We start from the raw sequence: 27,506 nt of genomic DNA, 5'->3' as shown, positions 1-27,506 counted from the left end.
ATATTTTGATTTTAAATCACATGAATATATTATTTATTCCAAAAATAAATTTTAACTTTTAAAGAAACAGCATTGGCATGGATTAAGATAAAAAGACTGAACAACATCCCATGCTTCTGTTCCGCCCTTATTTTAACATGTAAATCACATCCTCAGATACAAATCTGTGCAGCTCTTGCCAGACTATGGGGCTTATTGTGTCCCTCTTTTTTCCTGGTTGAAGGAAGTGTTATAACGTCACAGACAGGCTGGACAGGCTTGTTCGAGGATCCTCAGGTACAGGAATGTGATCAGAGGAAGACTCAGGATTTGAAGGGAAGGCAGGGCACAGAAGTGTTGGGTGTGACTGGGGATAAACAACCACTGAAATTCCTCAGCTGAGAGCTGGAATTTGGGCAATACGCTGCAGGAGAGCTAAACAAAGCAAGACACTACACTCAAGGGACTGCAGCTTGTGGGTTCAGCCTTACTTCTTATTGGTCACATTCCCTATGAAAAGTATTAGACGCGGGACTCAAGACTGGGGTCCCCAAAGTCAACAAGGCCGAGGTTCCAGACCCAAGTATACCATTTACATGGCCTGTGAACTCAATTTCTGCAAGCTTCTATTTCCTCATCTGTAAAATACAGATGTCTAAAGAATAAATAATATTAGTAACACATAGGCACTTAGCCTAATGCCTGGCATATAATACATGCATGGTAAATAGTAGCCGATAGTATTATTATTCTGCCAGTGTTCATGGGGGCTTATTGTTCTGAAACTTGTAGGGCAAAATATCTTGCACAGGCATTGCAGCTTTGAAAGGGTGATACCAAATATCCTCACCATCACCTTCTCATTTTATTTTTCATTTAAACTCATATTTTAAATTAAAGAAAGTAAAACTCTTCTTGGCACGGCTCCTATTGGAACCACATGAGTGTGAGTGTGGCAAGTCTTCCCGAGTGTGGCACGTCTTCCAAGTCCTGCCCTTCTTGTTGTGGGCCTGGATGGCTGCCCTGTTACAGCAGAAAGCAGCCACTCCGTAATTTAACCATGTGTGGGAGAAAATCTAAACTCAGCAAATTCTTTAAATCCCCTCAGCAAATTCTTTAAATCATTTGGCTTCAGAAAATCTTTTCAATAAAGGTGCTAAATAGCCAGGTTTGCTTCCACGGTTTGTCTTTTATATTCACCTTGGTTCTTCAATTTTCTCATTCCATTGTTTATGGTTACAGTAATATTTGTGTCCTAGAAGAGACCCAGTAATACTGTACATGGTGACTAAGAACTAAGCCACTACCCAGAAAAATCATTTCATTGCCACAAATGTGCAGAGGCATTTGTCTGTTGTCTTCCGAGACATCACAACTTCTAAGAGGCAGGTGCTTCTCTGAGAATCTGATTTAGGGAAATTGAATGTCCCTAACTCCAGTGGTCTTTCTAAGGCCATTTCACACTTGTACAAGGGGTGGGAGGAGGTGGTGGTGGATCAAATTTAGTAAGATTGGCCTAGTTTCAAAACTGCTGTGGAAATGCTGCATTTTCAGAAATCAGCTGCACATGCAATTGATGTGCATGCAAGGATGTTTATCAAGTACTCTGAGACCAGTTAAAGAGAAGGTGGGGTGTGCTGCTTTCATTTGGAGAGGGAGGACGGACTAGTCAATGGAAGGAAACAGTGTAGCTATGTGGTAATGTACTGAGGTTCAGAACTGGACCAATCTCATGTCAAATTTCCCCTCTCTGCCCCCTAATAGTTTTGTGAACTTGAGAAATTTTCTGATTCTCTCTCACTTCAGTGTCCTCCTCTGGAGAATGAGAAAAACAGTAGCATTTATCTATAGGTGATGAGCTCATATAGGAAGAGCATTGAAAACAGTGCTTGGCCTATAGCAAGTACCCAAAAATAGAGGCATTTTTATTATTTGATAAGACTGCCCTATGTAACTTGAAAAATCTGCCAAATGGTGGTAATAGTTCCTACTTTGTACAACAAATGTTCTGTTAAATGGGCTAACGAATTTAAAACATATAGACTAGGACTTGAGGCATAGGAACACCTCAACAACCATAAGCACTTGGGAAAACAAAAATAGAATTACTATCTAGTCCTAACTTAAGGGGACAAGAGAAGCTAATATGGAATCAATGTTTTAATTTAATCCACAGCTTTAACAACATAAGCTGATAATATTTGATCATTTGGACCTACAAAAATGTCAGTCTCATGTGGTTCAATCTAATAATTTAATTTAAGCATCTTTTAATTTAAACTTTGTTGTCTTGAAGAAGCAAGTGGAACATTTCCCAGTACAACTCAATCACATATACGATTTTATAGGGTTGTACTTTTAAGGACAAGCCTCGCTGGGCTATTTTTTTTCCATCTAGGTCACCAGGCATGACGTTTATGTAGCTGCTACCACAGGAGTAGTGGCATCTCAGCCTCAGGCTCCATGGAACACCAGCTGGCTGGGTTTCTCCAGGTGTAGATGAAATATAACTTTATTAAATATCCAGGGAAACTATTTTCACCAAACTTGAACTGCTTAGTAAAAAGAAAGAATATATCATTTGCAGTGATATTTATTTTAAATAAAAATAAATACATGCATCCATTGTAAAACCTTTCTGATACTGAAATAAACTGCTATCTTTGCCTGCTTAGGATAAACTTGGCTTTTTTCTTTATTCTTTTCAAATGAAAAATCAAAAAGATTTTATGTAGCTCCCCATGATTTTTTTTTTGCTGTTTTTTTTAATTGAGATTTTTCTCACACCATTCAATTATCCAAAAATCCAAAGCGTACAATCAATTGCCCACAGTACCATCATACAGCTGTGCATTCATCACCACAATTTTTTTTCAATTTTTAGAATATTTTAACTACCCCAGAAAAGACATAAAGACAAAAAAAGGAAACTCAAATCCTCCCATACCCCTAACAACCCCCTTCCATTGATGACTCATAGTATCGGTATGGTACATTTGTTACTGTTGATGAAAGAATGTTATAGTACTACTAATTGTAGTAAATAGTTTGCAATAGGTATATTTTTCCATCTATGCCCTTCTATTATTAACTTCTAGTTATAGTGTCATACATTTGTTCTAGTTCATGAAATAGATTTCTAGTATTTGTAGAGTTAATCATGGACATTGCCCACCACAAGATTCAGTGTTTTACACATTCCCATCTCTTAACCTCCAACTTTCCTTCTGGTGACATACATGACTCTAAGCTCCCCCTTTCCTCAACATTCACACACCATTCAGCACTGTTGGTTATTCTCACAAAGTGCTACCATCACCTCTGTCCATTTCCAAACATTTAAGTTCAACCTAGTTGAACATTCTGCTCATAATAAGCAACCACTCCCCATTCTTTAGCCTTTTCCTATATCCTGGTAACCTATATTTCATGTCTATGAGTTTGCATATTATAATTAGTTCACTTCAGTGAGACCCTGCAATATCTGTCCTTACGTGTCTGACTTATTTCACTCAATATAGTGCCCTCAAGGTGTCTTCAACAACCAATTTTTTTAAGACAGTTTTGTTCACACACCATACATTCTGTCCTAAATAAACAATCAGTGGTGCCCTGTATAGTCACATATTTATGTATTCACCACCATCACCACTATCTATATAAATACATCTCCATTTCTTCCACAATGAAGGAGGAAGAGTCAAAGAAGGTAGAGAGATGAACGAAAAAGAAAAAAGAAAAAGAAAAAAACATGAGAGCTAGGAAGCAACAAAAGGAAAGATAACATTAAACTGAAGTAGAATAAAGAGTCAGACAACATCACCAATGCCAAGAGTACCATACACCTCCCTTATATCCCCCTCTTATATGCATTCAGCTTTGGTATATTGCCTTTGTTACACTAAAGGGAGCATAATGCAATGTTTGTTAATTATAGTCTCCAGTTTGCATTGACTGTATTTTTCCCCCAATACCACCCCATTTTTAACACCTTGCAAGGTTGCCATTCATTTGTCCTCCCTCATGTAAAAACATATTTGTACATTTTATCACAATTGTTGAGCACTCTAGGTTTCACTGAGTTATACAGCCCCAGTCTTTATCTTTCCTCTTTCCTTCTGGTGTCCACATGATCCTAACCTCCCTTTTTCAACCATACTCACAGTCATCTTTGTTCAGTGTACTTACATTATTGTGTTACCATCACCCAAAACTGTGTTCCAAATTTCCCACTTTTGTCTTTTCCTATCTGTCTGTAGTGCTCCCTTTAGTATTTTCTGTAGAGTAGGTATCTTGTTCACAAATTCTGTCATTGTCTATTTGTCAGAGAATATTTTAAACTCTCCCTCATATTTTAAGGACAGTTTTGCTGGATATAGGATTGTTTGTTGGCGGTTTTTCTCTTTCAGTATCTTAAATATGCCACTTCCTTCTTGCCTCCATGGTTTCTACTGAGAAATCTGCACATAGTCTTATCAAGCATCCTTTGTATGTGATGGATTGCTTTTCTCTTGCTGCTTTCAGAATTCTCTCTTTGTCTTTGACTTTTGATAGTCTGATTATTAAGAGTCTTGGTGTAGGTCTATTCAGATCTATTCTGTTTGGGGTATGCTGCACTTCTTGGATCTGTAAGTTTATGTCTTTCATAAGAGATGGGAAATTTTTCATTGATGCTTTCCTCTATTATTGCTTCTGCCCCTTTCCCTTCTCTTCTCCTTCTGGGACACCTGTGACATGTACATTCATCTGTTTCATGTAGTCATTCAATTCCCTGAGCCATTGCTCCTATTTTCCATTATTTTCCCTATTTATTCTTTTGTGTGTAGGATTTCAGGTGTCTTGTTCTCCAGTTCCTGAGTGGTCCCTTCTGCCTCTTGAGATCTGCTGTTGTATGTCTCCATTGTGTCTTTCATCTCTTGTGTTGTGCCTTTCCATAGATTCTGCCAGTTGTTTTTTTTGAACTTTTGATTTCTACCTTATGTTCACCCAGTGTTTTCATTATACACTTCATCTCTTTTGCCATATCTTCCCTAAACTTTTTGAATTGATTTACCATTAGTTGTTTCAATTCCTGTATCTCCACTGAAGTATAAGTTTGTTCCTTTGACTGGGCCATAACTTTCTTAGTGTGGGTTGTAGTTTTCTGTTGCCTAGGCATCTGGTTTCCTTGGTTACACCAGTGAGGTTTTCCCAGACCAGAATGGTCTCAGGTCTCAGAAGGAGGCAATATTCAGTATCAGGTTTCCCTGGGGGTGTTTCTTAGAAGATTGACACACCCTGTGAGGCCTCAAGCCACTGTGATTTTCCTAACTTGCCCAGCAGGTGGCACCTGTCAGCCTGTTGCTCTTGACTGGTGTAAAGAGGTGTGGCCTGCTTAGTTTCTGTTTTGGCTGTTTTCCCCCAGGCTCTGGGGTCTGGTTCTGAATGGAAGGCCAGTAGTAGAGCTGAGCCTGCCTCCTTCTACTTAGGGAAGATACACCCCCTAGGGAGTTATTATCTGCGTTTAAATAGATTCTTTCTCTCTCTGACTCTGCTATCATCACCCTTGTCTGGGTCAGAGCACCACAAATTGAAAACAGCTGAGGCTTTCTCCAGTGAGCCACTCTGGTTGAGAGAGAGAAAAAGGGACAGAAAGCCCCCTTTCAGGGCCAGTCCATGCCGACACCCCCCTTCCCCCCCACCTCAGTTTCACCCATTGGCCAGAGATAGCACCTGGTCCTCTGGGCTTCCCCTCTTGGGACAGAGAAGTCTTCTGTCTCTTTAAGGTCAGTCATCACTAAAAGCCTCTGTCTGCTTGTTGGGGATTTGTAGCTTGTATTGAGCAGTCTGCGTTTGTTAATTAAAACCCCAGTTGAAGCTGGACTGAGGTATATTCACTTGTTCAGAGAGTGCTGCTTTCTACTACAGTGAGATTTTGCAGTTTGGGCTGCCTGGGGAGAGGGGGGTCCTGGTTTGGGTCCACAGTTTTTACTTACAGATTTTATGCTGTGCTCTCAAGCATTCCTCCCAATCCAGGTTGGTATACGATGTGTGGACAGTTATTGTTGTCCCCCAGCAATTATTCCAGATTATTTACTAGTTGTTCCTGTTGTTTATTAGTTGTTCCAGGGGGACTAACTAATTTCCACTCCTCACTATGCCTCTGTCTTCCTCCTACTCCTCATGATTTTAAGAGCCAGAAATCTCTTACCATCAGTTTAACTCCGGCATTTAACTACCAGCTTGCCACTGACTTGCTGTCTGTGGCAGCAGAGAGGAATGTACATGGCTTTGGAATTGAAAGATCTGTGTTATGGGTTGAATTTTGTCCCCCAAAAGATATGTCCAAGTCCTAACCTCCTTTCCTGTGAATGTGAACTTATTTGTAAATAAGAGTTTTGAAGATGTTAGTTAATATGAGGTCAAACTAGATTGGGGTGGACCTAATCCAATTTGACTGGTGTCTTTATAAGAAGAGGAAATTTGGACACAGTAAGAGAGACATAGACACAGAGAGAGATGGCCACGTGTCGGGGGTAGAGGTGGAGTTATGCTGCCATAGCCAAGGAACGCCAGGGATTACTGGTCACCCACAGAAGCCAGGGGAGAGGCTTGGAATGGAGTCTCCCCTTTAAGAGGAATCGTGGCCCTGCTGACACCTTGAGTTCAGACTCCTAGCCTCCAGCAAGATAATATATTTCTAACGGTCAAGCCAGCTGGTCTGTGGTGCTTTGTTACAAAAGCCCTGGCAAACTAAGACAACCTGGGTTTGGATACCAACTTCTCTCAGCCTCAATTTTCTTACTGGAAGCAGTAGGGAGACAAAATACTTATAAAATCATTCAGAAAATTGAATGAAATAGTGTAGGTAAAGGATGAGGCACATGATAAGCATTTGATTACTGACATTTGTCTTCTAATAAGAACTAGCATTTACTGAATGTTGGCTGTGTCAAGGCACAGTGTAGGCAACCTATGCGGACCTGCTTATCTAATCCTTAGGGGAGGATAAACACAGGCTTACAGAAGTTCAGCAACTTCCCTAGTTGACATTGTGCATGTCAAAGCTGAGATCTAAAGCCAGTCATTCTAATTCCACAGCCCGTGTGCTTAGCCACAATGCTGCCCCCGGGAATGGCTTTACAGAAAGAGATCACAGCTTTGGTGGGAGGATGCGAGACTGAAGGGAAACGTGAGGTGTGCAGGGCATTGCGGGGAGTTTCTGCACATGCGTGGTGAAGCCCACCTGACCGCCCTTCAGCAGAGCGGCTATGCCGTGTTCCGTCGGTGATCCTCCCTGGGGTCTCGGCCTGGGCCTGGCAACCGCAGTGGACCCACTCCATGAAATACAGGTACTTTGAAAGATACTACCAGGCGAGTAGAGTCAATCAGAAACATCCAGAAAATTACCAAGTCTACGAAAATGGTAACAGCAGCAAAATATACTAGAGCTGAAAGGGAGCTGAAACCAGCTCGAGTATATTGAGTAGGTTCTTTGGCTTGGTATGAAAATCTGATATTAAGGGGCCTGAAAACACCACTTATCATTGGTGTATCCTTGGATCGAGGACTTTGTGGTACTATTCATTCCTCAGTTGCTCAACAGATGAAAAACAGAGGTGACCTCAAACTCAGCAGCTGGAAGAGACATTATGCTTGTTGGAATTGGTGATAAGATCAGGGGCATACTTTATAGGACTCATTCTGATCAGTTTCTGGTGACATTCAAAGAAGTGGGAAGGAAACCCCCCACATTTGGAGTTGCATCAGTTATTGCCCTTGAATTATTAAATTATGGATATGAATTTAATGAAGGATCTATTGTCTTTAATAAAGTCAGGTCCGTCATCTTCTGTAAGAGAGAAGACAAGCCTGTTTTTTCCCCTAATACCATTGCAAGTGCCGAGAGCATGAGTATCTATGATGATATTGATGTTGATGTGCTGCAAAATTACCAAGAATACAATGTGGCAGACATCATCTACTACTCAAAGGAGTCTGCTACTAGCGAGCAAAGTGCACAGATGGTGGCCATGGACAATGCTACCAAGAATGCTTCTGAGATGACAGACAAATTGACTTTGACATTCAATCGCACCCACCAAGCTGTCATCATGAAACAGTTGATTGAAATCATCTCTGGTGCAGCAGCTCTGGATTCATGAAAATCAAGTTTCATCCTCAGATAAGAGATAAAGAAGAGAAATTAAGCCAGCAGATTTTGTTTCGCTTACTACCTGTCCTTGTCAGAAGAAACTGTTGGTTCATTGTTTAAAAATACTGAAAACAGCAAGATATTTGTAAATTATCTTAAAATAAATAACTTAATAATAAAAAAGAGATCTCAAGTAGATTTATACTGTTGCTTTTACTTATCAAATATTTAGAACTTTTAAACCTAAAGGACTTGGAGAAGTGATTCTCAACTAATTCATGCAAAGATACCCCAAGTGGTTTTACAACTTTAAGAGTTACAGTGATGAGAACAAGCTCGGGCTGCATGCCCAGGTATACGACACAATTTCATTTGTTTTTCTCTATAGCTGAACTAATTTCCCTTTCAAGTTCCATTGAGTCGGGTGGTAGAATGGAGTCAACTTCAGGTAATTGCAATCAGTTAAGCATCATTCTCACTTCTCTATCATCTCTGGGGTGGCCTCTATATTCCTGCTCAACAGTGGGGACAGGGAGGAACCTAATTCTGTCATCACCTCCCCAGTCTCCTGTCTGCTGAGATATACATTGTTCTTTCTGATCCTTGATCATCAATGCCCAGAGGATGATCCCATTGCAATTATTTCTGAGCACCTCTCAAAAGTACTGGACAAATTTGAATGTTCTCCATGCCATTCTGGGGCCATAGGAAATCCTTAGATGCTGTCTGATGAACTTTCTGCTTAAATAGGCCACAGACCATGAAGTCATTTCTACTTTATACCAGGTACAGGGGAATAAGGCTGGCAGATTTCCAAAGGTTTGCCACCTCTCTAGACTCCACATGGGAAGTGAAGCAGCGGGTCCCTGAAATATCTATAATCCTCACTTAATCTGTGGCTCCTTCTGGAAGTCACAGGGAACAGCCCAGTGAACCCACAGACATCTATCCCTTCTCTTTCCCCTTTCCATCCCCAGGCTGGACACTGAATTTCCTGAGGGCTGGAAACATTGGCTTTGCTTGATTACATAGTCACAAATTTTTATCTTTTATCTGGACCACAGCTTTTGAAAGCAAAAGCCAGAAACTTGACTCTACTTCTCTGGTTATGCATGACAACCTTCTAATGGTAATGATGACTGATGGTCTAGTGCTGAATTGGGAGAGAAAACTAGTTTAACAGAAAATAACAGGCTGGGGAATGAGGGTGGGAGGAACTGTTTACTATATCAAAATAATCTCTCACTATATTATGGAGAATTCATTCTCTCTCACCTCCCAAAAACCACCTGCCAGCACTACTTGCCAAGGATTATACCATTTGTTTCCAGTCCTTACCCATTTCCCCATAGCAAGTGCTTCAGTGGATGCAGCAAAATTGTGCCCAGCGTCCAGACAATACAATGTGAATGCACTGTAGCATGCCTGTTAGGGTTGACCCTCCTGGTTCTTAGGCCGCTGTCCTGTCTTCCTGCTTCACGTTAAATATGTTAAATACATTATTAAAAATACTAAGTTAAAATAATTGTTGCTCCTCCCAATATCCCTCATCTCCTCTAGATTCCAGATATTTGTTGGAAATAAGATTAAAAAATGAAAATATTTACAATTATTGAGCTCTGTATGCCAGTATTAAGTTATTTCACATACATGAAATTATTTAATTCTCACAACTATTTGAGACAATTTATGATTATCATCCCTATTTAACATATCCAACATTACAGCTCCAAGAAGTTATGTAACTTGCCCAGGATCACGCAGCTAGGTAACAGAACCAAGTTTCAAACATCCTCGTCTGACCCAAGAGTGTGACCTCTGTTTAAAATTAATATTCGTGGGTGTTTCTTTTTCCCAGCTCCTTTGTGGTCTTGTGAAGATTGTTAAAGAAAATCCATTGTAGGGAAATATCCTTAAAGAGATTGAATCATTCACCTAGAGAAAAATATGGTATTGAATATAAACACATTTGCCCTCGTGTCACCGCCATGTCTACATTAAAGGTGCCCTGCAGAGTCCAAGGGACAATTTGAGTTCTGGAGGTCTAGAGCAACCAGTGCTACAGCGTAGACAGGAATGTGTTCCATGCTTCCATGGAGAACCAGAAGGGCAAAGACAGGGCAATTGTCCTTTAAAGCAGGTTGATTTGGCAGAAGGAAAAGAATATAAGATTTGTCTAACTTTTATTTTACTTTTAGTGCATATAAAGGAACTGCAGTAAATGACAAAATGACCGTATGTCATTATTTATCAACACACATGCACATAGGCCCATGCACACAAAACATGCATACCACATATGTCCTGTGGCTTAGATGGATTTTTTGTTATTAGAGACCAAGATACAGTTTAAAAGGGGCTCTGACACACTAAAAAAGACGACTCACTGGCTGGCTATGCTGCCCTTCATAAAGAAGAAGGAAATGGAAATAAGTTGTCATGAAAAATTTGAAAATCTATGCAGCAAATGCTCTTTCTCCTTATATGGAATTAACAACAACAACAAAAATAGCTAGATGTTTAGTAAATTAGTTTGTGACTTGCTGCTGTGACTTTAAGAGGATTATTACCTAAAGATACACTAAGATAAATGTGTTGTGCACAGCTGTAAATATAGGTGAAATTTTTGCATGCACCTTCTAATGAATGAATGAAAATAATTAGTAAATCTGTAAATAAAGGAGGGTCATCTGATGTTTTCTAGAAGCATCTCTGATCTCAGTGTTTTTAAGTTTTATTTTATTTTGATTATATTATTTAATTAGTGACTCAGCAACTGTACAGGTTGATATATTACTCTCTACTATTGGGTATATTTCTTCAAATTATAAAAATAAACCTGAATAAGACTTTTTATCTTGGTCACCACATCTTGATTCTGAATGATAAAAGAAACTGATGTGTGCTTCCAGCATCAATAAAGATGCATGATTTTCTCTTTAATTCTCAGTGACCACAATTCACTAATTAATTCAAGTGATCGGGCTAGGTATTTGCCAATGCCAAGTGTATGCTCTCTAATTAGCAAAGCACTTTGAATGTTTCATCTTTGCAAAAATAAGTCGGCAAACTTCATAACATTATTGGAACGATAACATTATGGAACCAAAGTGTTATTGCCATACACACCTATTTTCAATTTTCTGTTGATTTTCCCAGAACCTTAACTGTTTTGACCTGAATAATTTTTTTTTAACGGGAACATCAAATGCTAAGGTCCTCACTGTGGGCAAAATTTTCCTGAGTGAAATATCCAAACTCTGACTGTAATTGAAATTACATCTACATTCTCCCATAATGGGTGTCATTTAGTCTTATTTATATTTTCTTCTTGAAATTACAAACCACTGGGTTTTATTTAATTCCTGTTTTAAAACAACAGCTTGTAGTAAACTTAGGACATCTTCGATATTGGGCATACGTTCATTCAGGGACCCACCTTGTCTATCTTTCCTTTCATTAGTGATTATTGTGGGTCCCTTATCTCCTCCTGACTCAGAACATCCACATCTCCAATTCACGATTACACTGATGTAGTCTGCGTAGAGCAGGTAATTGATTCCACCTTGCCGAGTCGCTGAGTCACAACACTGTAGTCAGAGCTTTTTTTGCTTTACCACACAACGGAAATAGACAAATCATTTAGGCACCCTTACTCAAAACTGGCTCTGTGTGAGCTGAATGTAGGTCATGACGATGGGTCTGTGAGGTAAGATGCCACAATTTCAGGATACACTGCCTCCTGCTTTCTAGATTTAACTTTAAGCTCTGTAAAACAAACTCTTCTTCCCATTATTTTAATGAAAATTTCTCTTCAACACAAAAGAACTTTTTGAATTGAATAACGTTTGAATAGCACACATGAAACACCTTTATAGGCCTTATGCCATTTAATCTTAAACTAAACCTGCGAAGCAACCATTACCCTCATCTGCAAGGTAAGGAACATGGGCTCAAAGAAGATAACCAGCTTGTTCCAAGTGGAAGTGTGATTAGACCACAGGACACTATAACCCCAAAGCCAGTGTGGTTCCCAAACTACCTGGACATCAGAATCACCTGAGAAATTACACATACGGATTCCTTGGCCCCACCTCTGGGTAGCTCCATGGGTCTATCTGCGCTAGCCTCCTTCTACAGAATATTATCTGCTATTTGTGGTTTGCCTTTATTTTCCTGGAGGACTTCAGCCAAGCAAGGAAACTAAGCCAAAGTACTTTATTTCTATAGGCCAAAGAAAATGCATATTGCATAATAAATTTTACAGCCACTTATCTTGAGCTGTGTCCTTGCTTCCTTCTGAAGGGAATTGTTTCTCCATCAGGTAAATGATATGGAAAGGAAAAAGAGAGACTGATGAAAGAGGCTGTAGTGGTAGGCTAGTAAACTGCTCCTGGAGCAGGGACTGGGGCAGGCAATGAGGTGCAGAGCTGATATGTGGTTTTTGCTGATTTCCATGGCGCAAAAACTCCCACTGTGGCCAATTTCAAACTCCTGAAGGTTTAACAACTTGCTTACGAAATTTGGCATATTTAACAATCAGCCCATGAGCTGACTCCAGCACACTACTGGGTGCAGAATATACAAGGGGAAAACTGAAAAATTTCCCAGCATTACGTACATTATCCATCATGTGGTCTGAATTGGTTATGAACTACTTCCCAAACACCACTCTACCTGTTTACCTCATGCTCTGACCTCCAAAATGGGGTTTGGTATCCCCCCAAGTCCTCATCTCTCACTCAGTTTCCAAGGAGACACTCTGCTATGGGACCGGAGCATGATGGAATTAGCATAATGAAGCCGTGATGGGACTAATGGATGGAACACTTAGTGGAAGAGAAGATGGTGTCATCTTTAGGATGACTGCTCTTTTCCCATATGGTAGGGGCAGTAGGATGCGGAAACCGCCCTGCTTGGGAGACGCTGCTGCCCACCACAGGTTTTGCAGAACCAGGGTGTGAAGTGGGAGCCTTAAGGAAACTCAGCTTTTAGCCTGAGGGCAAAGGACTGGTTCTTTCTGTGTCTCTGCTCACCACAGAAGAAAGATGCATTCGGTCAGATCAGCTCACAGGGTCAACATTAGCACTTTACCCGAAGGTGCTTAAGGAGACCACTGGCCTGCTTGTAATGCATGAGTTAAACTGGAAGGGCCGGCTGGCTTCTCAGAGCCCCCATGTGGCCAGGCCCAGCAGGCACAACCCTAGCTAGTCCGAAGACCAGACTGTTCTTTTGCCTGGAGGAGCCTTTGTGCAGCAGAGTGGCCTTGGGAACTTGAGTGAAGATGGCGATTTGACAAAGTCTGAGCCTGAGCATGCTAACATGACTAACACCACCGCAAGAAAAGGTATCAACAACATACTCCAAAACCAGATATATATTATTCTAGGGCTACCTACCATTGTGGATTATTTATTTCTTTATAAACGTCTAGAAGCCAGGATGTTTATTGGTATCTGCTCTGTGCATGTACAACTACAACAAAGATCCACAGTCCATCCCTGAGCTCCCTGTCAGTCACAACACTACTCTATAGAAGGACAAACTCAGTTTGAATGTTAACTTGCTCTCATTTGGGTTGAAATCATTTGTACAGTAGTTCAATGCCCACATGCCCTTTCCTGACTAGAAAAGAAAAGTAGACGTTTCATTTATCTTCTAAAAAGGTAAAGTAGAAAGATAACTCCCAAATGAATGAACCAGTGAGGGCTGAATCACAGAAGGACTTACAATTTGAGCATAAACTCTCCAGAGGAGGCAGAGTGGGTGGATTTCGAGTAAGAAGACCTAGATTTAAATCACTGGTTATGATCTCTTGGGCTAGTCATTTAATCTAAGTCTGTTTTCTCATCTATGAAAGAGGATGTTTATGCTTAAATCACATTGTAACATACATATATTCTTATCCTTAATCCTGAAAATCAATCTTCAGGGGTTCTCAATCTGGAATTGACTCCCACAGAAGTCCAGAGGTGACACCAGAATTACATGCAAAGCCTCTCATATATATGTATTTGTGTATCTATACCTGGTTCTTAACAAGGGATACTTGAGAATCTCAGTATCTGGGGTGACAATAGGAGGAAACAGGAGCAGAATGGTAGGATGAGTATTTCAGAAAAACCTCCCATTGTGATTCTGAGTTGTTCACTCCCCAGTCTGGCTTGTGAAAATCACCAACTCAGACAAGGAGACCAAGCCACCAGTTTATAATATTATTTGGCTATATACTGAATACTCGAAGTAGAAGTTCTAATAAAAACTGAATTACCTAAGCATTTTCCCAAGAGAAATGAAAACATTTGTCCAAAAATGTTAGTAGCAGTGTGGGTCATAATAGTTCCAAACTGCAAACAACCCTAATGTCCACCAGGTGAATGGAGTAAAAGGGCACATACTTACTACAACATGAATGGCTCTCAAAAACATGATGCACTCGTAATGATCTCTTGCGCCAGTCATTTAATCTAAGTCTGTTTTCTCATCTATGAAAGAGGATGTTATGCTTAAATCACATTGTAACATGTGTACCAAGTATATTATCATAGTCTTATCCTTAATCCTGAAAATCATTCTCCAGGGTTCTCAATTTGGAATTGACTCCAACAGAAGTCCAGAGATGACACCAGAATTACATGCAAAGCCTCCCATATATGTGTGTTTGTACATCTTTACCTGGTTCTCAAAGCCAGACACAAAGATTCTTGCATTCATTTATACTAACAAAAATCAGATTGGTGTTTGACTTGGAGTCTGGCGGGTGGAGAGAGATGACTGCAAAGGAAACAAAAAAACTTTTTAGGGAGATGGAAATGGTCTGCATCTTAATTTTGATAGTGATTTCACAGGTGTGTACATCCAAACTCTCAAAATTTCATTTTTAATGGTTGCAGTTTATTGTACATAATACTATGCCTCAATAAAATTGTTTTAAAACTTACTAGATCAGAGGTCAACTATTGAAAACTCTGCCCTAATCAACCAAACTCACCAACCTTTGAGAAAGAAGATACCTCTAAGCTTTTAGAGAGACAGTAAGTTCCAAACTTAAATTCACAACTAATATGCCTCAGTACACAGTACACATTTTATAGATGCCAAGACAATTTGTTTCCCCAAATCCAGTTTTATACTAATTTCTAATTTTTATTTCCATCTTTAGTGCTTTCATGTTTTTTAATTTAAAAACTATCTTAAAAAGGTAGGCAAATAGTTATATGCCCACAGTTTTTTTTAAATTCATGATAACTTAAGATCTTTAACCAACTACTTTACTGTGAATATATGATTTGCAAAACACTTTCAACCAAATAAGCCCTTTACTACAGATTATCACTTGTTTTCTAACCAAAAGGCAGGAATATTCTGAATATTTTATCTTCAGTATCTTATATGTATTATTGTAAAGATTTTAAGTAATATATTTTATAAAATCCATATATTTTAGAAAATTTATGATTTGCAAGATAAAATTAACAGTAAGACATGAGAATATGTTCTATAAGTGAAGAGATGTAGTCAAAAAGTTTGTGTTAAATTTTTTTAAAAATGAATCTGCCTTGGAAATTCTATATTTTTTCTGTATCTGTGCAAAAATATTGTAGACTCAGCTTTGCATTCTGACAGATGCAAAAGAAGTATAACTTTTGATTAGCGTGTTATAAGCAGAAAAATGCTTCTAAAAGATAATTATTTGTTCCATGTAATAACTTTCTGGAGAAGGCAAATACTTGATCAATTTTGATTTCAAAATATCTACAAAGTTTTAATTCAGCATTATACAAATAATTTTTCAAAATTCAGACATTATTAAAATGTAAACCAAACACCTGATACAAATAGAGTACACATGAAGATCAAAAATATACATATTCTCTCAGCAAACTTTGTAACATAAATAAGAAAAATATATACATCAAGTACAATTATCGTAACATTGTAACCACACAGAAGGTACTAAAATAAAAAAATACAATAAAAGTTAAAGGAAAACGAATTCATTTTATGACATCTACAATTATATAAATATATATATATAAAGACACACATAACAATCTTAGCAGAATATATATTTCAAATTTGGATCTTAATTTTTACTTCACTTTGTTCATCTTGGAATATTCTCTGGATGGGTGAAATTTCAATTCTACCAGTTATCCCTACACAGAATACAAAAGGTAGAACATGTGAAGAACTGTGTATTCTAACTCTTTGAAAGCTGGAATACATGTAACAAGAATTCTTTAAAATGTAAATTGTATAACCCTGTGTTAAAATTTCCCAAGTAAATTCAATTGACTATTGAAAAATTCAAATAATTCTTTTTAAATAGAAAATGTTAGAAAAAAATTCCAAACACCTGAAAAATCTTAACACAGTAAGCAATAAAGAAAAATGATGCCAGTGGTTCACTACACAAAAGTAACTCAGCTACGGTACATGTTTAATTATGTTTTGCCCCAGAAATTCTCCTTTCTTTTCTGAGCTCGTGCCAAAGTTTGAAAAGCCCTGAGACTGGAAGCTGCAGAGCGAGCAGAAATCTCAGACAATCTGTCCTCATCTGCAATGAAAGAACCCCAAAATTATATTCCATACAAAGAATATTATATAAACATTATATTTTATAAAATCAACAGAAGATTAAAAGCATCAAGCTCTGTAATATCAATATTGGCTCTGTAAGGAAAAGAAATAATCCATTAAAATGTGAAGTAACATTTACAGGAGAGCTGACAATTTTTCCAGTTTATCATACTTAGAAATCAAACATTTTAATGTTAAATGAGCATTTTTCCCCTTTCTGAGATCCTACAATGTTTTTACCTGAAACACATGGCCTATGATTTCAGCACTATAGTACCTGGAAACAATTTGTCATCATACTGTCTTGTCCTACTTTAACTTTAAAAGCAGAGCTTTTCTAAGCAAAAAGCTTCCTTAAATTTTTCAAAAACAAAATGCCATAAGTGAATATGTTCAACATGGTACTTACCATGTAGATTATTTCTAAAATAATCTCACTGAATACAGAAATAATGTTTGATTTTAATGTGCTACCATTCATTATTTTGGAATTTCTTATTCTAAGTAAATCGACTATAAGGTTATATAAGGTTATTTTCGAATATTGCTCTTCAATTAAAAAGAAAACTGGATTCAAAGTTGCCAGATATCTGCATTACAAAACATCATAACTTAATTTCTAGCTCACTGAATCTGAAAAAAAAAAAAAGTCCCAAACTTGCTACAGTGGGGAAAAAAACCTTTAATCAGTGCGAACTTTATAATATAAAGTATTAATACAAATTTATTTTACAATTCAAAATTTTTAAATTCAGTAATTTCACACTTCTTAGTGTGAATTAAAATAGTAATTTCAATTGTTCACAACAAGAATTCAAAATTCCTCCTGCCACATTAGAAGCATCTGAATGTATCAGAATGAAAATTACACAGGACAAAAAGTCCACTTTCCCTAATCATATTTATTTTTCTGAATTGAAAGTTAACAAGAATATACAGATATTTCAAAAAATGATGAGCATGATGCTAGGCCAAATTCCTGAGCCCTGGGCTAGGTAGAGTGGAAAAACAGAGTACTGGCCTCAGGTATGATGATAAACACAATCTTATTATCTGTTTACCTCATCTGTTTACCTTAGCTTTTTCTCATTTGTAAGATGGTGATAATTTCACCCCGTTTTACAGGATTCCAAGGATCCAACGAAATAACACATGTGGATGTACTTCATAAACTATAAACTAATAATCAAATGTAAAATCATATTACTATTTTAAACTACCATATAATAGAGCCCCATAATGAGCCCCATAATTTTATCTTATATTGACTACTGAAATACCTTCATCATTAAAGCCTTCATGCTGAGGTAACTGGAAATCGTTCCTCTTTGCTTTTCCCACTTAAAGAAAAATAAACAAAATAAGAAATTATCCTTCAAAGCCACCAAACAGCTTTACATTTTATTTACAGTAAACCCTAAAGTGGGACTTCAGAAATTTTATTAATTTTATGTTTTGATAGAAATTAGTATCAAAGGGTCATTCATTAATTTATAATGTGCTTAGCAAGTAGGTAAATAAACTATGAACAAACTATGGATAGGTTCTCAGAATTCTTTTCAATGATAATATTGACCTATGCTAATTTTAAAGAAACATAGTAGGCCTCTGTTTAAAGATGGCAGATTGAATATACACATTTAAAAATGGAATAAACCTATAAGGACAAAGAAAATGTGTGACAAGAAAACAGCTACAAAATATTGGAAGGTGGAAAAGCAAATGAAAGAGTAGAGAGTGTGTTATCATACCCAAGCAAGGTGAATCTTAAGCCAGCAGCGGCGGGAAGTCAAAGAAGCAACCAAGTGATTCCTCCTAACAGTTGCAGCATTTGGTGGTACTAGGTACCACTGAAAGTTGGAGGGAGGGTAAGTCTGTACCAGGAGAATTCGATGAACGACTTTTTACAAAACAGTTAGACCCACCAGATCCTTTTCCTAAATTTATACAGCTGAGTAAGTGACACTTTCTCAAAAGAAGAATGGAGGTTTCTTCTCTAAAGAAGGTAAATCAGAGCTGCGGGCGGTGACTGAAGGACCCCAGGTTCAACTGAGAGCAACAGGGAGATTAGTGAAAATCTATACACTGAACTTTGGAACTTCCAGTGCTATTCCCCACTTGAATTCCATAAGATCCTTCTCTAAGGACTCTCAGCATGCTATAGAAAAGACATACAGATACTATTTCCTGAGGTCCAGAAATGGCCCAGCCATATATCTCTCTACAAGATGCCAACTATTCACTAAGAAGCACCCACACATTCAACACTTCCAAATCAGCCTTCTAGCACTCTATTCTTAAGTATCCAAAGACAACCATAAATTACTATAGAACTAAAACAAACAAAGTGAAAAAGAAAGTTGGAGACGATTCAGGGAAAAGAAAACTTCAAAACAAAAACAAAATGAACAGAAAAACAACTATCATTTATCTCCTCAGAGAGATAAAACATTTCATCCATGGACAAGAACAGGATTCTCTATAAAAGGAACATACAACTTTAAAAACGGACAACTCTTAGAAATTAAAAATACTATGGCAAAAATTTTAAAAATACTCAAAAGAAGAGTAGAAGATAAAAAAAAAAGAGGAACCCTTTCAGAAAGTAAAATAAAAAGAAAGATATGGGAAATAGGAGAGGTAAGATAAGAAAGAAAAGAAAGATCAATCCAACAAGTCCAACATCTGAATAACAGGGGTGCCAGAAGGAGGGAACAGAGAAAATTGAGGGGAAGCTATTACTGACAATAATTCATGAAAATTTCTTAGAACATGAGTTTCCAGATGGAAAAGTTACCAGCAAAATACATAAGAAGGAAAACCATTCCAAAGTACATCATTATAAATTATAGAGGATTAGCTTGGTGTGAAGAGAAGATCCCAAAAACTGCCAGAAAGAAAAAAACACACACATACACACAGACACATAAAGGATTAAGAATAAAAATAGCACCAGACTTACCTATGCTAATAGTGAAAGTTAGAAAACAGCAGAGTAATACCTAAAAAAACTAAAGGGAAATAATTTATGACCTTGAATTCCTTATCCAGGGGACACATGGCAACATCTGAAGACACTGTTGGTTGTTACACCTGGGGAAGAAGTGTTACTGGCATCTAGAGAAATGTCTGTAGGTACGTGGGAAAGAACCTGAGAGATACTTCATACTTAGATAAAAGTGAACTTAAATGTAGCACATTTAACTGTATTTAACACTTGCAGTGTTCCAAAGATGAGATTTTTCCTATTTAAGGAAATTTATTATGCCAACTAAAAAAATTAAATGTTGTGATTTATTAATATACAGTACATATTTGAAGTTTTTATTTCTATTTCATTTTAAAAGACAATGAAATAAAATACTTACCATTATGCTGAAATTCTGGATCTCTTAGAGAGCCCTGAATTCGACGAGAAGGATGCCAGTAGGAAGGAGCATGTGGTGGCAGAGAGTGCCCAGGGGTCTTTGCCGGATATTCTGGAATTTTTGACACTGGAAGAGTTGTCTCATAAAATTTGGGGATATTGATTTCAGAATCTTCCCTCAAAGGTAAAGGATCAACTGTTTTTTTACCAGCAGCTGGAGAAGTGAGTAGGAACAAAGCACGACTTCCTTTCTACATGAGTAAAAAAAAAAAGAACGTGTGGTGTATACATATATAAAATAAACCAAACACTTAAACTTTTAAACTATGACCATAAAAGCAGTAGGAGAAAATAAGCGTGAAAATTTATGTAACCTCCATGAAGGTAAAGTTTTATAAAAATAATAAGAAATATAAACAAACATAGTTGGCTACATAAAAAATATATATGCATTAAAAAATAAAATTAAAAAGCAAACGAAAACTTGGGGAAAATATACAACTTATATGAAAGACAAAGAATTACTATCATTGCTACATAAATAATTCTTAAAAAGTAATAGGAAAAAAAGACAACCCCAATTGGAAACTAGAATAAGGATATGAATTAGCAATTCATGTATATACAAAGTACAAACAGCAAACATATTCTACCGCACTAACAATCAAATACTTTCAAAGTAAAAGCACTGAGTTACTACTTTTCCACTTATCAAAGCACAAAGGTTACTTTTTTTAAAAAACTATAATACCCAGAGCTGGCAAAGTTGTGGAAAAATCAGCACTCTCATGCACTATTGGTAGGAATACAATCTGTGGGAGCATAGCCTGGCAGGCTGGCAATACATGGCAAAAGCTTTAAAATTTTTAATAATACTTGGAGAGTATTTATATAAAAATAGATGACCATAATATAAACAAAAATGTAGCTAAAGGATGGATATTCTTTACAGCATTATTTAGAAGAAAATTAAAAAATAACCTAAATGTTTCAACAATTGGCAGCTGTTTTTTAAAAATTATGGTATAACTATAGACTGCATATCATGTTGCCATTAAAAATAAGATTACAGAAGATATTTAACAAGGAAACAGGAGGCGGGGCAAGATGGCGGACTGGTGAGCTGTATGTTTTAGTTACTCCTCCAGGAAAGCAGGTAGAAAGCCAGGAACTGCGTGGACTGGACACCACAGAGCAATCTGACTTTGGGCATACTTCATACAACACTCATGAAAACGTGGAACTGCTGAGATCAGCGAAATCTGTAAGTTTTTGTGGCCAGGGGACCCGCGCCCCTCCCTGCCAGGCTCAGTCCCGTGGGAGGAGGGGCTGTCAGCTCCAGGAAGGAGAAGGGAGAACTGCAGCGGCAGCCCTTATCGGAAACTCATTCTGCTGATCCAAACTCCAACCATAGATAGACGGAGACCAGACACCAGAGAATCTGAGAGCAGCCAGCCCAGCAGAGAGGAGACAGGCATAGAAAAAAAACAACACGAAAAACTCCAAAATAAAAGCGGAGGATTTCTGGAGTTCTGGTGAACATAGAAGGGGGAAGGGCAGAGCTAAGGCCTGAGCTCAGGCCCTGAGGCGCATATGCAAATCCCGAAGAAAAGCTGATCTCTCTGCCCTGTGGACCTTTCCTTAATGGCCCTGGTTGCTTTGTCTCTTAGCATTTCAATAACCCATTAGATCTCTGAGGAGGGCCCTTTTTTTTTTTTTTTTTTTTTTTTAATCCTTTTTTCTTTTTCTAAAACAATTACTCTAAGAAGCCCAATACAGAAAGCTTCAAAGACCTGCAATTTGGGCAGGTCAAGTCAAGAGCAGAACTAGGAGAGCTCTGAGACAAAACGCAATAATCCAGTGGCTGAGAAAATTCACTAAACACCACAACTTCCCAAGAAAAGGGGGGTGTCCGCTCACAGCCATCATCCTGGTGGACAGGAAATACCCCTGCCCATCGCCAGCCCCATAGCCCAGAACTGCCCCAGACAACCCAGTGTGACGGAAGTGCTCACGGAACTTTCTCCAGAATAGATCATATGCTGGGACATAAAACAAGCCTCAATAAATTTAAACAGATTGAAATTATTCAAAGCACATTCTCTGACCACAATGGAATACAATTAGAAGTCAATAACCATCAGAGACTTAGAAAATTCACAAATACCTGGAGGTTCAACAACACACTCCTAAACAATCACTGGGTTAAAGAAGAAATAGCAAGAGAAATTGCTAAATATATAGAGACGAATGAAAATGAGAACACAACATACCAAAACCTATGGGATGCAGCAAAAGCAGTGCTAAGGGGGAAATTTATAGCACTAAACGCATATATTAAAAAGGAAGAAAGAGCCAAAATCAAAGAACTAATGGATCAACTGAAGAAGCTAGAAAATGAACAGCAAACCAATCCTAAACCAAGTAGAAGAAAAGAAATAACAAGGATTAAAGCAGAAATAAATGACATAGAGAACAAAAAAACAATAGAGAGGATAAATATCACCAAAAGTTGGTTCTTTGAGAAGATCAACAAGATTGACAAGCCCCTAGCTAGACTGACAAAATCAAAAAGAGAGAAGACCCATATAAACAAAATAATGAATGAAAAAGGTGACATAACTGCAGATCCTGAAGAAATTAAAAAAATTATAAGAGGATATTATGAACAACTGTATGGCAACAAACTGGATAATGTAGAAGAAATGGACAAATTCCTGGAAACATATGAACAACCTAGACTGACCAGAGAGGAAACAGAAGACCTCAACCAACCCATCACAAGCAAAGAGATCCAATCAGTCATCAAAAATCTTCCCACAAATAAATGCCCAGGGCCAGATGGCTTCACAGGGGAATTCTACCAAACTTTCCAGAAAGAACTGACACCAATCTTACTCAAACTCTTTCAAAACATTGAAGAAAATGGAACACTACCTAACTCATTTTATGAAGCTAACATCAATCTAATACCAAAACCAGGCAAAGATGCTACAAAAAAGGAAAACTACCGGCCAATCTCCCTAATGAATATAGATGCAAAAATCCTCAACAAAATACTTGCAAATCGAATCCAAAGACTCATTAAAAAAATCATACACCATGACCAAGTTGGGTTCATTCCAGGCATGCAAGGATGGTTCAACATAAGAAAATCAATGTATTACAACACATTAAGAAGTCAAAAGGGAAAAATCAATTGATAATCTCAATAGATGCTGAAAAAGCATTTGACAAAATCCAACATCCGTTTTTTATAAAAACACTTCAAAAGGTAGGAATTGAAGGAAACTTCCTCAACATGATAAAGAGCATATATGAAAAACCCACAGCCAGCATAGTACTCAATGGTGAGAGACTGAAAGCCTTCCCTCTAAGATCAGGAACAAGACAAGGATGCCCGCTGTCACCATGGTTATTCAACATTGTGCTGGAAGTGCTAGCCAGGGCAATACGGCAAGACAAAGAAATAAAAGGCATCCAAATTGGAAAAGAAGTAAAACTGTCATTGTTTGCAGATGATATGATCTTATATCTAGAAAACCCTGAGAAATCGACGATACAGCTACTAGAGCTAATAAACAAATTTAGCAAAGTAGCGGGATACAAGATTAATGCACATAAGTCAGTAATGTTTCTATATACTAGAAATGAACAAACTGAAGAGACACTCAAGAAAAAGATACCATTTTCAATAGCAACTAAAAAAATCAAGTACCTAGGAATAAACTTAACCAGAGATGTAAAAGACCTATACAAAGAAAACTACATAACTCTACTAAAAGAAATAGAAGGGGACCTTAAAAGATGGAAAAACATTTCATGTTCATGGATAGGAAGGCTAAATGTCATTAAGATGTCAATTCTACCCAAACTCATCTACAGATTCAATGCAATCCCAATCAAAATTCCAACAACCTACTTTGCAGACTTGGAAAAGCTAGTTATCAAATTTATTTGGAAAGGGAAGATGCCTCGAATTGCTAAAGACACTCTAAAAAAGAAAAACGAAGTGGGAGGACTTACACTCCCTGACTTTGAAGCTTATTATAAAGCCACAGTTGCCAAAACAGCATGGTACTGGCACAAAGATAGACATATAGATCAATGGAATCGAATTGAGAATTCAGAGATAGACCCTCAGATCTATGGCCGACTGATCTTTGATAAGGCCCCCAAAGTCACTGAACTGAGTCATAATGGTCTTTTCAACAAATGGGGCTGGGAGAGTTGGATATCCATATCCAAAAGAATGAAAGAGGACCCCTACCTCACCCCCTACACAAAAATTAACTCAAAATGGACCAAAGATCTCAATATAAAAGAAAGTACCATAAAACTCCTAGAAGATAATGTAGGAAAACATCTTCAAGACCTTGTATTAGGCGGCCACTTCCTAGACTTTACACCCAAAGCACAAGCAACAAAAGAGAAAATAGATAAATGGGAACTCTTCAAGCTTAGAAGTTTCTGCACCTCAAAGGAATTTCTCAAAAAGGTAAAGAGGCAGCCAACTCAATGGGAAAAAATTTTTGGAAACCATGTATCTGACAAAAGACTGATATCTTGCATATATAAAGAAATCCTACAACTCAATGACAATAGTACAGACAGCCCAATTATAAAATGGGCAAAAGATATGAAAAGACAGTTCTCTGAAGAGGAAATACAAATGGCCAAGAAACACATGAAAAAATGTTCAGCTTCACTAGCTATTAGAGAGATGCAAATTAAGACCACAATGAGATACCATCTAACACCGGTTAGAATGGCTGCCATTAAACAAACAGGAAACTACAAATGCTGGAGGGGATGTGGAGAAATTGGAACTCTTATTCATTGTTGGTGGGACTGTATAATGGTTCAGCCACTCTGGAAGTCAGTCTGGCAGTTCCTTAGAAAACTAGATATAGAGTTACCATTCGATCCAGCGATTGCACTTCTCGGTATATACCCGGAAGATCGGAAAGCAGTGACACGAACAGATATCTGCACATCAATGTTCATAGCAGCATTATTCACAATTGCCAAGAGATGGAAACAACCCAAATGTCCTTCAGCAGATGAGTGGATAAATAAAATGTGGTATATACACACGATGGAATACTACGCGGCAGTAAGAAGGAACGATCTCGTGAAACATATGACAACATAGATGAACCTTGAAGACATAATGCTGAGCGAAATAAGCCAGGCACAAAAAGAGAAATATTATATGCTACCACTAATGTGAACTTTGAAAAATGTAAAACAAATGGTTTATAATGTAGAATGTAGGGGAACTAGCAGTAGAGAGCAATTAAGGAAGGGGGAACAATAATCCAAGAAGAACAGATAAGCTATTTAACGTTCTGGGGATGCCCAGGAATGACTATGGTCTGTTAATTTCTGATGGATATAGTAGGAGCAAGTTCACAGAAATGTTGCTATATTAGGTAACTTTCTTGGGGTAAAGTAGGAACATGTTGGAAGTTAAGCAGTTATCTTAGGTTAGTTGTCTTTTTCTTACTCCCTTGTTATGGTCTCTTTGAAATGTTCTTTTATTGTATGTTTGTTTTCTTTTTAACTTTTTTTTCATACAGTTGATTTAAAAAAGAAGGGAAAGTTAAAAAAAAAAAAAAAGAAAAACAAGGAAAAAAAAAGATGTAGTGCCCCCTTGAGGAGCCTGTGGAGAATGCAGGGGTATTCGCCTACCCCACCTCGATGGTTACTAACGTGACCACAGACATAGGGGACTGGTGGTTTGATGGGTTGAGCCCTCTACCATGGGTTTTACCCTTGGGAAGACGGTTGCTGCAAAGGAGAGGCTAGGCCTCCCTATGGCTGTGCCTAAGAGCCTCCTCCCAAATGCGTCTTTGTTGCTCAGATGTGGCCCTCTCTCTCTGGCTAAGCCAACTTGAAAGGTGAAATCACTGCCCTCCCCCCTACGTGGGATCAGACACCCAGGGGAGTGAATCTCCCTGGCAACGTGGAATATAACTCCCGGGGAGGAATGTAGACCTGGCATCGTGGGACGGAGAACATCTTCTTGACTAAAAGGGGGATGTGAAAGGAAATGAAATAAGCTTCAGTGGCAGAGAGATTCCAAAAGGAGCCGAGAGGTCACTCTGGTGGGCACTCTTACGCACACTTTAGACAACCCTTTTTAGGTTCCAAAGAATTGGGGTAGCTGGTGGTGGATACCTGAAACTATCAAACTACAACCCAGAACCCATGAATCTCGAAGACAGTTGTATAAAAATGTAGCTTATGAGGGGTGACAATGGGATTGGGAAAGCCATAAGGACCACACTCCACTTTGTCTAGTTTATGGATGGATGAGTAGAAAAATAGGGGAAGGAAACAAACAGACAAAGGTACCCAGTGTTCTTTTTTACTTCAATTGCTCTTTTTCACTCTAATTATTATTCTTGTTATTTTTGTGTGTGTGCTAATGAAGGTGTCGGGGATTGATTTAGGTGATGAATGTACAACTATGTAATGGTACTGTAAACAATCGAAAGTACGATTTGTTTTGTATGACTGCGTGGTATGTGAATATATCTCAATAAAATGAAGATAAAAAAAAAAAAAAAAAAAAAAAAACAAGGAAACATGTTCAGAGGGCACTGCTAGAGAAAAAGAGATTATAACCTTACAGTATAAGGGTTTTTTAAATAAATACACAAACACACCCATGTATCTAAATACCTAAAAAAATCAACAGTAGATACTCCTGCACAGGTGTGAGACAAATTGTTACCTTTTTTTAGTTTGATCATTTTCTATTTTCTACAATGATGATGTATCACTATCCTAAAAGTCTCTGTATAATTTATTTTTAAGAGGAATGCAAATCAGTGAAATCAGATACAGTTCCAAACTTTCCTGATTACTCCCTGTAATTGTTGCTTTTACTTATTAACTTGATCAATCCAATATTTTTTAAAAATTGCTTTTTGACCTTAGGTACTATTTTCTGCAATTAGATTAGATTAACAGAGTTCACTGCCTCAAAGTGAAGATGGCCCGCGGTCTCAACCATTAAAAATTTTCAATCAAGATATAGGATGAAACCACAAATTTTCCACTTGCTTCTCCTGATAACTACAAGTACCACTTAGTAGAATACAAACAATTCTAAAGAAAAATTGTTCTTTTGAATTTTTTGCCTAGGAATATTTAGAGAATTTGGGATTTCCATCAAATTGGTTTTACTATTGTCAAAAAGATCTCTCAATGAAATGGGTAAAGTGTTTTTAACCCATGGGGTTCCCAGGTTTAATTTAACTGATTTTGTATCTGTTTTAGGCCTAACGGCTTCGGCTCTGGCCCAAGTAACCCCTTCTCGTATCCATTCAACGAGTAGCCAGAGTGATTTTATCTATCCTTAAATCATATTTACTTCACTGCTTCAAACCCTCCAAGGGCTTCTCAGTGCTGCCGGAATAACATCCAAGCTCC

General features: G+C 37.8%; 1 protein-coding gene and 1 pseudogene across 3 annotated transcripts in view; one reads left to right on the top strand and one right to left on the bottom strand.

The window, feature by feature from the left end:
• The first annotated feature begins 7,077 nt into the window (after window positions 1–7,077).
• On the top strand, window positions 7,078–8,123 carry LOC119542655 (annotated as a pseudogene).
• Window positions 8,124–14,985: 6,862 nt separating this feature from the next.
• The window catches only part of MDM1 (Mdm1 nuclear protein), a 106,156-nt gene continuing 93,635 nt past the window's right edge, over window positions 14,986–27,506 (bottom strand). For all 3 annotated transcript variants that reach the window (XM_037845951.1, XM_037845952.1, XM_037845953.1), the window contains 3 exons: window positions 20,065–20,314; window positions 17,977–18,036; window positions 14,986–16,673 (listed from right to left, as the gene is read on the bottom strand). In XM_037845951.1, coding sequence (XP_037701879.1) covers window positions 16,561–16,673; window positions 17,977–18,036; window positions 20,065–20,314 — 423 coding nt within the window. In that variant the 3' untranslated portion in view covers window positions 14,986–16,560. The remainder of the gene's footprint in view (window positions 16,674–17,976; window positions 18,037–20,064; window positions 20,315–27,506) is intronic.

This window comes from Choloepus didactylus, chromosome 8, assembly GCF_015220235.1.
Source record: "Choloepus didactylus isolate mChoDid1 chromosome 8, mChoDid1.pri, whole genome shotgun sequence".
NCBI lineage: Eukaryota > Metazoa > Chordata > Mammalia > Pilosa > Megalonychidae > Choloepus > Choloepus didactylus.
Note: the sequence above shows the minus strand (reverse complement) of the source record. Positions and strands in the feature narration are given on the sequence as shown.